Source organism: Rhinoderma darwinii, chromosome 7, assembly GCF_050947455.1.
Source record: "Rhinoderma darwinii isolate aRhiDar2 chromosome 7, aRhiDar2.hap1, whole genome shotgun sequence".
NCBI classification, from domain to species: Eukaryota; Metazoa; Chordata; class Amphibia; order Anura; family Rhinodermatidae; genus Rhinoderma; species Rhinoderma darwinii.
In genome coordinates, this window is record NC_134693.1 from 110600217 (window position 1) to 110611580 (window position 11364).

General features: G+C 41.7%; 1 protein-coding gene across 3 annotated transcripts; it reads right to left on the reverse strand.

Moving 5' to 3' along the window:
- Positions 1–267: 267 nt before the first annotated feature.
- CNBP (CCHC-type zinc finger nucleic acid binding protein) lies at positions 268–10513 on the reverse strand. Of its 3 annotated transcripts, none has more exons than XM_075833832.1 (5): positions 10493–10513; positions 5718–5879; positions 5476–5568; positions 2318–2516; positions 268–1207 (listed from the first exon to the last, which is right to left on the reverse strand). In XM_075833832.1, the coding sequence occupies exons 2-5, from the start codon at positions 5866–5868 to the stop codon at positions 1090–1092; spliced, it is 561 nt and encodes a 186-aa protein (XP_075689947.1). In that variant the 5' UTR covers positions 5869–5879; positions 10493–10513; the 3' UTR covers positions 268–1089. The 3 variants fall into 3 exon arrangements, with proteins under 3 accessions (XP_075689947.1, XP_075689945.1, XP_075689946.1); XM_075833830.1 differs by lacking the exon at positions 10493–10513 and adding an exon at positions 10128–10283; XM_075833831.1 differs by lacking the exon at positions 10493–10513 and adding an exon at positions 9997–10062.
- Between the last annotated feature and the right edge of the window lie 851 nt (positions 10514–11364).

The following is an 11364-nucleotide window of genomic DNA, read 5'->3' on the forward strand; positions in this document are numbered from 1 at the left end:
ACCAAAAAAAACTCAATACAAATATCTGCATATTAAAAACAAACTACTTTATGCAGTCCCAATTAAATCGTGATACATGAATACTCCTGTCTGTCGCTTTAACCAGTACAGGTTGTTCTATGCCAATATTGAAGCAGGGCATTGGGGGTTAGCAGGCAACCAATGACCGTATGGAAATGTTACCAAGAACAGAAAGGACCATTTTTCAACAGGGACAGAACGTTCAGAGACAATTATGCTAGAATAAATAAGTAAATTGAAACAAACTTTAGGCAAACTCCCCTTCCTCCTCCAGCTTTATTGATAGTTTAAAATTACATTTCTATGTTCCAGGACTTCAGTTTCTTTTACCATCTGACTTTAAAAACTGATTACAAGCAAATGAAACTCAAACAGTTGTCTAAAGTGATATAGTATACAAAAATAACATCTTGATTTCTGTGAAAACATTTCTCTGCAGCTCCTGAACAGCTTACTTTTGCTATATTCATTGATGCATGTTCTGGGTTTTACTCATTACTTCCATGAAAAAGGTAAACAAAAAAAAAATCCAGATCTTTCTTTCACCTGTATCTCCGATTCTAACTCAGTGGCCGCTTTCACCGGATTTGTACACATTGCCACTCACTGACATTGACGTGTTAACTCTGCCTGAGCCCGATGCAGATGTAGTTGATGTCAAGAACAGCTGAGGTCAGACAATGAAACCATCAAAAATTAACATTTTGCACAAGTTTTCACAAACTCTCCCAGTAGCAGTTCTCCCTTTTGCACAGGTGCTACAATAAACCTGAGAAGGGTCTACTGGCCTGACTCAACTCTTCCAATTCATTTAATCCCAACTCACCAGTGGCACGGAAAGGGGGTTCTTTAACAAAGCATTATACATAACACCTCTACCAAACTAAACATAAACATTTTTGTAGTTAAATGCAGGAAGTCGTTTTTTCCACCCTTTCCTCCTTTTGCACGTCAAGTAAAGCTCACTGGCCTGGGACTAGCTCTATCTGCCAACCTTTGGCCAGTGAAGAGGATTCAGAGAAAATAATACAACCATCAATCAGAAAAAGGAGGGGCGACAAAGGAAATTTAAGCTGTAGCTTCAATCGTGCATTCCCGTGCAAGGTGCCCCGACTCCCCACAGCGGTAACAGTTGACTTCGCTGGTCTTGCTGCAGTTGATGGCTACATGGCCAGTCTCACCACACCTGTAATAGAACATGAATGGTTTTGTTAGGCATACCTTGTATTAAAAAAAAAAAAAAAAAAAGGAAAAATATAGATCAAGGGTGAGGTTCACACCCAACAGATTTTGTTGCAGAAATTTTTGCAACTGTAAAACAGTTCAACTCATCTGAATGAAACTTGCAGAAATCCATGTGCTTATTGCATAAAACCCCATTCAGATAAAGGAAACTGACTGTCGCAGAAACTTCTGCAACAAAATAAATCTGCCGTGTGTGAATCCACCCTATAAGGGCTGAATAGGATTAGTAAAAAACTTGTTCACACGGCGCTAGAAAAAACAAAAAGACGTGTAAACGTGTCAAAAGCGCTAGCATTTTTTGTAAAGAAATTTTTTACCTACATGCGTTTGACAAGTGGTGCGTGCTTTCGGCCAAGGTTTTAGCGCGTAATTAGGACTCCCATTAACTATGGGAATTAGGTGGGTTTCCAGCACTAAAGAATTCAGACGTGTTTTTTAAACACACACACGCAAATACGTGTCATTTACCAACGGCGTGCTTTCCCATTGATGTCAATGGAAAGCTTAAATCATGTGGTTTTCTTTTTACCAGGCCAAAAGACACGTCAAATACACGCCGTGTGAACTGAAGAATAATGGTATGTTCACATGGCTTATTTTTGGCAGTTTTTTGGGCCGTAAAATCTGAAGCAGAACACCTCCAAATATCTGCCCATTGATTTCAATGGGAAATACGGCGTTCTGTTACGACAGGCAGTTTTTAAAACCGGCCGCGTAAAAAAAGGGCTGCGAAATAGAAGTGCATGTCACTTCTTGAGGAGTTTTTCATTGACTCCGTAGAAAAACCGCTCCAAAAACGTCCGCAAAAATCGGTTGAAAATCATGAGTTGTTAAAAAAACCGGCTGAAAATCAGGAACAGTTTTCCCTTGAAAACAGCTCCGTATTTTCAGACGTTTTTGATTTTGCGCATGCACATACCCAAAGTGCTGCAATAACAGACAGTGCTCATGGACCAGAAGACAAAAAATTAAATAAAAAAAAAAAAAAAAAACACTACTGGCCTGTATTCTCGTACAACCCCTTGATAAATGCACTTGAATTACATCTTACCTGTAGCATTTCACTTTGGTGCAGTCTTTCTGGATGTGGCCAAACTCTCCACAAGAATAACATTTCTGCTCATCAGCATGATCACAGTCTCGAGCAAGATGACCTGGTTTGCCACAGTTATAGCAGCATTGCTCTCTCTCTTTCCTTGGCTCCTTGCAATCCTTTGCAATGTGTCCACCTCTTCCACAATTATAACAAGCTGAACACAAACAAGAAAAAGCATTAAACCAAGGTACCTTATACATTGTGCAAACCTTAAGAAAACCGCAACTTTACGGTCAACTACAGTTTACATACCTAAACTACGCTACAAGTAGCTTTGTAATGAAATACCTTTACTGATCTTGTACTCATCCCAAGCTAGTCTATAAAGGAGCTACATTCGCATTCCAACGGCATTCAGAGGCTGAGGCCTCTCCGCATTAATTGTTGGGTTAATGTTTACATACAGCTTGCTGAATATTGGTCTTCTGGGAAGCTTAAACTATAAACCAGGCAAAGTACAGTGATATAAACTCCAACTGCACGACAAGAGCTCTGCTAAGCGGTTAGGAATGGGCATGTTGGCAAACCTGCTAACAGTTTACAATTGCAGTAAAATGGTGAATAAAGCTCAGGGACAGAATAGAGGCTGCAACTTAGGATCAGTACAATATAAGCCTAAACATGCCTCTTTTCTAAGGAAACTCAATCATGGAGATAAAAAAAGATGGATGCAAAACACAGATTAATGAGTATAACGTTTTGCTCTAACATCTAAAATCATCGGTAAACTTCTATTGTACAGTAGATCCAGAGGGTCAAGATTTATTCTATTGCTTAGTTATTGCTTTGAGCCAAATTCTATTTTTGATTACAACAGCTAATGGGAAAAGATCTGCCATTTAAGGGTTTGTGATATGAATTGTATCTTAGAGGGATTACCCAGTCCCTAAAAAAAAATTGATTGCCTATCCTTAGGATAGGTGATCAATTTATGATATAGTCAGGTTCTGACTCCCAGCTCCCCCCCCCCCTCACGACCAGCTGTTTTTAAGGGGCCGCAGCACTTGTACGAACGCTGCTTCCCCTTCATTTCCTTTGCTGCTCACACGGTGAATCGCCAACACACTTGTAGCGGTGGTTCACAGAATAAGGGTATGTTCACACACTTACTAAAAAAACATCTGAAAATAGAGAGCCATTTTCAAGGAAAAACAGCTCTTGATTTTCTGCCGTTTTTGGAGCTGTTTTTCTATAGTCAATGAAAAACGTCTCAAGAAGTCACATGCACTTTTTCGGGGGCGTTTTTTTGCGCGGCCACGTAAAAGACGCCCCGTCGGAACAGAACGCTGTATTTCCCATTAAAATCAATGAGCAGATGTTTGGAGGCGGTCTGCTTCAGATTTTTTTGCCTTTTACGGCCTGAAAATAAACAGTGTGAACATACCCTTACAGCCATCTCCCATTGAACTGAATAGGAGAAGGCTGGGATACTGTGAACCGCCGCTACAAGTGTGTCGGCGATTCACTGTGTGAGCAGCAAAATAAACGCATGGAAAGCAACTACGGCCCCTCTTAAAACAGCTTATCAGCAGGGGTGCCGGGAGTCAGGCCCTGACCGATTCGATTTTGATAGTATCATTTCGCTCGTTTAACCCTTCAGATGTGGCGTGCAATAGCGAGCACTGCATCCGAGTGGTTTTGGAGAGAGGGAGGGAGCTCCCTCACACCACCGGCATCTGCGTGTGATAGCAGGGTGTCTGTGCCTTTTATGGCAGCCGGGGACCTAATAAAGGCCCCCGGGTCTGCCCCAGTTAATGCCTGCTAGGCCATACCACAGGCATGGCCTAGCAGATGCATGTCCGTTTTACACGGACAGGCAGTATTACACTGCAATACAGAAGTATTGCAGTGTATTATAATAGCGATCGGATGACCGCATAGTGAACTCCCCTAGTGGGCAGTTTAAAAAAGTTAATAAATAAAAAAACTGCTTAAAAAGTTGCATTTACTCCAAAATGGTACCAATAAAAACTACAAGTTGTCATGCAAAAAAAAAAGCCCTCATACAGCTGCATCGGTGGAGAGAGAAAAAAAAAAAAAAAAAAAAGTTATGGCCCTTCAAATATGAAGACACAAAACAAATTTAGAAAAATAAAATAAAAAGATTTGTGTAAAAGTAGTAAAACATACAAAATCTATCTAAATTTGGTATCGTTGCAATCGTAACAACCCACTACATAAAGTTAGTGTTCTTTATACCACACGGTAAACAGCGTGAAATTAGGACGCAAAATTTGTAAAAAAAAGTGTGGCAAAATTGTGTTTTTTTTTTCTATTACCCCCCAAAAAAGTTAATCAATAAGTTATATGTACCCCAAAACGGTGCTATTAAAAAACAAAAGTAGAAAGTGACAACACAAATAAAAAAAAAAAAATTACATTACATTAAAAGCAATATAATTTAAAAAAATAAAAAAAAAAAAAAAAAAAAACGGGACACCTTCCCTTTAATGGTCTAGCCATCACAGCAGCAACTAAACCACACAATTAGCAAATTAACCAGTTTTTCTTTCCAATAGTCTTTAATAAAAAAAATTATGGGGAAAAAAATATTCTCATCTACCTCGAAATAGGGATCGTAAACACACCAGGACATATATTCTGAAATCTCATTTACATAACATTTGTACATTTCACTAAGCACTTTGGAACATTGTTCTAGGGTTTGTGGGAGTCTCAGTTAATTCCCTACTGCTCAACGAGTTACGAGACAATTCTAAGATGTGCTAAAACTTGGAGGGACACTATTAGGGTATGTGCACACACACTAATTACGTCCGTAATTGACGGACGTATTTCGGCCGCAAGTCCCGGACCGAACACAGTGCAAGGAGCCGGGCTCCTAGAATCATACTTATATACGATGCTAGAAGTCCCTGCCTCGCTGCAGGACAACTGTCCCGTACTGTAAACATGATTACACTACGGGACAGTTGTCCTGCAGCGAGGCAGGGACTCCTAGCATCGTACATAAGTATGATGCTAGGAGCCCGGCTCCTTGCACTGTGTTTGGTCCGGGACTTGCGGCCGAAATATGTCCGTTAATTATGGACGTAATTAGTGTGTGTGCACATACCCTTAAGCTTCAGTGTCATCTGTTAATCAGCACTCACCATCCTCCTGAAGATCACAATCCTTAGCAAGGTGGCCAGACTCTCCACAACGATAACAAATGTCTGGAAGAGATGAAGAAATGAATTGGAACCCTAGAATGGAAAAAAAAAAAGTATATTAATAAAAAATTGCAAACCAATAAATATTGAAAAAAAAATAAAAAAGACAAAAAGGTGAGGGGTGTGAGCAGCAGCCAAAAGCAGAGAAGTACAAAAATAAACAAATATATATGTATGGTTACCTCTTGAAGAGTTAAATCCACCACGTCCACGTCCCCTTCCACCTCCACCTCCTCCTCCTGGTCCTCCTCTACCACCACGTCCACCACCAGTAGGGCACTCTCTAGCCCAATGCCCGGAACGGCCACACTTAAAGCACTCGTTGCTGCTCATGTTTTAAGTTTCTAGAATGAAAAATAAAAGTCATATAACAGAAGTAAAACACAAGCTCAAATGTACAAGTATACCATCAAGACGACCGCAAAAATCAAGAAACGTCACTAAAACTACACATGAATCCTGGCTACAGGACATGACTTTGTATTATGAAGCAAATTGTCATTTTAGGAGAATCAGTGCTCCTAAAATGAAAAATGCAGTCCAATTTGCAGACAGAATGTTATGTAGCAGGATGGGCTGAGCAGATTGATAAATAGTTTTGTGAAATAATATTTCGTATAACCTGTAAATGTATGGATTTAAATTCCTGCTCAGTGGTCTGGAGTCCAGTGGGCGGTCTTACTCAATGATTGACAGCCCTCCTTGTTTGAGTGTCCACACAAAGATAGATGGCAGTAAATTCAAACTACCCACTGGACTCCAAAGACCAGAATGAGAGGAGATTTAAATGAATTAATGACAAGTTATACTAAATATTTTCCCAAAACTATATATCAATCTGCTCGGCTCCTCCTGCATTATAACATGCTGCCTACAGATTGGACAGCATTTTCAACGTGACAGGTTCTTAAGTGCCCTGAGTGATAAGTAGCTGAGTGGTAAGAGGCCCAGCATCCATTGATTGGGTTAAAAATCGGCAGCAGGGCAGAGGTTGACACTACATTAAAAAGATAAAATAGCAGATTCTCACCCCCTGAAGTGCCCCCCCCCTCCAGCGATGAAGTCCCATTCTTCCCTACTCCAGTCCCAGAAGCTCCTGCAGCGGTCACATGCCGCAGCAGCCAATCGCTAGCCTCATCTGTGACGCTGCCTACAACGGCATTCGACCACTGACATCTATTGGCTGCAGTGGCATTTGTGACTGCTGCAGGAGCTTCCAGGGACTGTGCAGCAGCAGACAAGACATCAGTGCTTGGGCGGGGGACACTTTAGGGTGTGAGTATCTGCTAGTCTATTATATGTTATGCCAATACTGGAACTGCCGCCAATTTTGTATAGTCCCAGATAACCCTTCCAAAGACAGACTGTTTAATTGGGACAGCCCCTTTAGGTTCGGTTCACACGTTGCAGTAGTTTGCCGTGCAGCCAATACATTGTCTGTTTCGAGTTGCAGTTCTTGACACTGCAGTTTTCTAGGTGAAACATTAAAAGTGTTTTAACAGTAATATATTGATTTAAAAAAAAAACAAGTTACATGCAGCGTATTGCATAAGTGTGGTAAATAGTATGCGGCGTGCCCCTTGGTAGACCACTGCAACGTAGGAACCCAGCCTTAATCTCAATTTCAACTGGCCTGCAACCACATAATAAAAACCACCATAGGGCTACATTTACACCAGCATGAGATTTACGCGTGTAAAATATGCGCGTAAATCCGGTTTGTGTGCGTTATTGCATCTGTGTTTTGCGAGTGGCATGTGTTTTTAACGAACTCGCAAACAACGTCTTTTTTTTCAACGGAATTGATGTGCAAATCACGCACAGCACACGGATGTGCATACACGTGCTGTGCATGATTTTCACGCACCCATTGACTTCAATGGGTGCGTAAAAAACGCACCAATAAAGGACATGCAGTGAGGAACACACACTGCGTGAAAACTTCTGCATGTGTAAACAGCCCCATTGAACTCAATGGGTCAGTGTGCTGTGCGTGATTTTCACACACAGCACACAGACGAGTTTTACACTCGTCTGAATGAGCCCAGTGTGCTGATAATTTGCTCGAATTGAACAAACGGAGGGAGAAAAGATTAGGACAAAAAGATTGGTCTGAACTCATGGAAGTTTATTCCATTTCATAGAAAACTGATGGACTTTCCATTGAAGAATTGATTAGGTTGCTACAACTCTGCAAACATACGTTCACATGTGGTGGATACACTGCAAACATTCCGCCCGGAGTTGGAAAATTTGCAGAGTATTATATTATAGAAGCAGCAAAGCAGATGAGGTTTTAATAAATCTCATACAAGCTGCCAAAAATTTCCACAAATTCACCTGCGTTGTGGATTCCGCAGAATGTCAATTCATGTTGTGTATTTTGACTGCTGATTTGATTCCTTTTGACGAGAGAAATTTGTGGCGAAAAATAGAAACAAAATATGCATTTACCGCAGAAACGCAGCAAATTTGCAGCAGAATTTTTAATCCTGTGTGAACAATTAGGCCGTGTTCACATGGAGTATTTTGCAGGCAGAAAAAAAAAATGCCTTACAATTCCTGCAGGAATTTTGAAGCAGATTTTGACCTGCCTGCCCTTCCTTGCCACGGTTTCCATGGTGTTTTTCACCCGGGGGCCACATGTATAATGGTGCATTTCTTACATTTTAATGCAGAAACAGGAGTGGATTTTCATGCTGCGTATTTTGGTAGTTATATATACACATATAAGTAAACTGGTCAGATACAATTCTGAGAAACTAAAAAACAGACATGCTGCAGAATTTTAAAATATGCACCGCAGGTCAATTTTATGTGCGGAAAAATTTGGCAAAATGTAGATGAGATTTCTTGACATCTAATTTACTTTGCTGATACTGTATTACGCTGCGGATTTGCCGCACAAAACTCTGCACGTAATACACATTGTGTGCATGTGTCAGCACATTATAAGTGCCCCATCTTGTACATGATGTGATCGGTGCTGTAATGTAGATTACAGTAGTGCTTTTCATTTAGAAAAACTATCATTTTTGACGGAGTTGACCTATTTTCGCTTTATGCTGATGACTTTCTTAATGAACAACTGGGCTTGCTTTACTTTTTGACCAAGTGGGTGTTGTACAGAGGAGGGTATGACGCTGACCAATCAGCGTCATACACTTCTCTCCATTCATTTACACAGCACATAGTAATCTTACTAGATCACTATGTGCAGCCACATACACACGAACGTTACTGGAGTCCTGACAGTGAATAGAGATGACTACCAGCCAGGACGTGATGTCTATTCAGAATCCTGACACTTCGGTAACGTTTGTGTGTGATTTACAGCAAGGAAAGCGTAATCTCGCGAGTTTACGCTGTAAACGGTAATTGAAAAACGAGATTACGCTTGCCTTGCTGTAAATCACAGAAACGTTACCGAAGTGTCAGGATTCTGAATAGACATCACATTCTGGTTGGTAGTGATCTCTATTCCCTCTCAGGACACTTGAGTAGAGAGTGTGTGTGTGTGTGTGTGTGTGTGTGTGTGTGTGTGTGTGTGTGTGTGTGTGTGTGTGTGTGTGTGTGTGGTGATCTAGTAAGATTACTATGTGCTGTGTAAATGAATGGGGAGAAGTGTTCGTTTTTCTAAATAAAAACACACTTCTGTAATCTACATTACAGCGCCGATCCCATTATGTAGAAGATGGGCCACTTATAATGTGGTGACAGAGCCGCTTTAAGGAAAATTCACATGTCAGATCACCAGATGGGATCCATCAGAATTCTATCCATTATAATCAAAAAGCTGCTCAAATCCATGACAATTTGGCACAATCCCATTAATGGAAATCTCTAAACACCACCTATAGGGATCACAGACACTTCTTTCTGGAAATGTGTGGCAGCCCAAGCTCATGGGCCCATCTAGGTATCCAAGATCAGTACCAGCTGGATCTCACTTTCTTGGAAACACTTATCAAAAGTTAGGCCAAATCCCATAGATCTGGCAGTTCAAGTCACAAAACGAACAGTAAACATTTACTACTCTACAGCCCTTCTAGTTGGGTTTTAATCTAACCCACTTTCTGCATAGGTGAATATAGCAGTGTATATAACCTTTGCTTGTGGGGGAGGGGCGCATGCACCTGGGATGCGCAGCGTGATACCCCCACTATCCTACCCATATAAGGAATACACTATCAGACCACGTGTCGCGCCGGCTCCAGCGCGGATCACGACCGCGTTAAAAATAGACGAGCATATACCGTCAATAGCGCCAACACGTGAGTCTGGAAAACGAAGGCCGCAGGATGTGAGACCAGGCCGCAGCACTAACAGCTGCATTATGAGGTGTGCGGCCAAAGATAAACCGACCATAGACTAAACCTGTAGGATCCCCAATAACTCTAGGACCGCAGAACCATACGTGTCTCGGCCTAGCACCGCGCCCCCTCCTCAGCATACACATACCACGGCTGACAGCACGAAGCTCCTCCGCACTCTCGCCATTAGGCCGAAAACCTTTTTTCCAACTACCTTTATCTCATAGTATCCCAAGCACTACCCTCGCTTTTTCCCGCACCAACCACGCTATCACTCACCGTTAAGCTACTGTTTATCTCTAGTTCCTCTTCGCTGCGCCACACGCGGTTTGCACACGACCCCAAAATGCCCGTCGAGCTGCGCACGGCGCCCCTGCTGAAGCAACCAATCGGTTTGCACGACGCACAGCCACTGCCTCACTACTAACAAACCAAAAGCGGCGTATAGCCCACAATAACACGCCTACTGATAGCACGATAGGCTGTCGCTTGTCAATTAGGATAAACCATTTTGCCATATATTGGGGGAAGCCGTTTTTAACGTCGGGAGAAAAATGAAAACACTGCTGCAAACCTTACTGTTACGCTTTACGTGCGATAGGTCGCAAATAATATTTATATAAACTAAGGAAACAATGGCTTACTATTTACGGAAGATTCTATTTATTTGCACTTGTTTTCCATCCCCTCTGCAGCTGTGGCATTTACAGTGATGGTGTACAGTAGCACTTTTCGATGGTACATTCCCTCCACGTGATTCGAGGCACGCTTTGGGGCGGTTCCCGTCTTCTGACCTGTCATTTTACCTCAGTTAGGCGCGACCGCCATTTTCTGCTTTTTATTAGCAGCTGATTGTATTCGGAGCTGTTGTAGTGGCACAGCACAGGGTTTATGAGTATAAGGTTACACGTGTTGTATTTGAGGGCAGCCCGTGACTGCCGCACGCAGTATAATGTGTACATTTTGTTCGTGTATTTTTGCTATTTACTGAAATAAGTCTTGTGAAATAAGAATCCGTTGTAATAAAGTCCAGTGCGTCGCGGGAAGCCTTGTGGGAGGTCCGGACTGCTATATTTAGAAATTCCTGCTTTACTACGTGCTCTCTCTGACCGGTGCTGACAGATGATTGAGATATAATAAGCAGTTGAAGCAGGATGATGTGTAATGTAATAAAATCTATAGAAAATTCATTACCCTGACAGGAATTAAAAGAAAAACGTGTCCGCCTTCTTCCAGAAACCGCATCACACCTGTCCAGTAGTTGTTTTTTGTATTGCAGCTAAGGCTCTGTTCACATTTGCGCTGTTATTCAGTCGTAGGAACAGAAGATCGAAAAATTGACGTGCCATTGCATCATGGACACTAACGGCTCCCGATGTTGACCGTTTTCACGGCACCATTTATTGTACCATATTATACTGGGGAAATGGAAAAAAGATTGGGCAGTGTAAGGGCTTGTTTTTTTTGCAGATTTAGCTGTAGTTTTTGGGGTATTTATGACTTTTTGATCACTTTT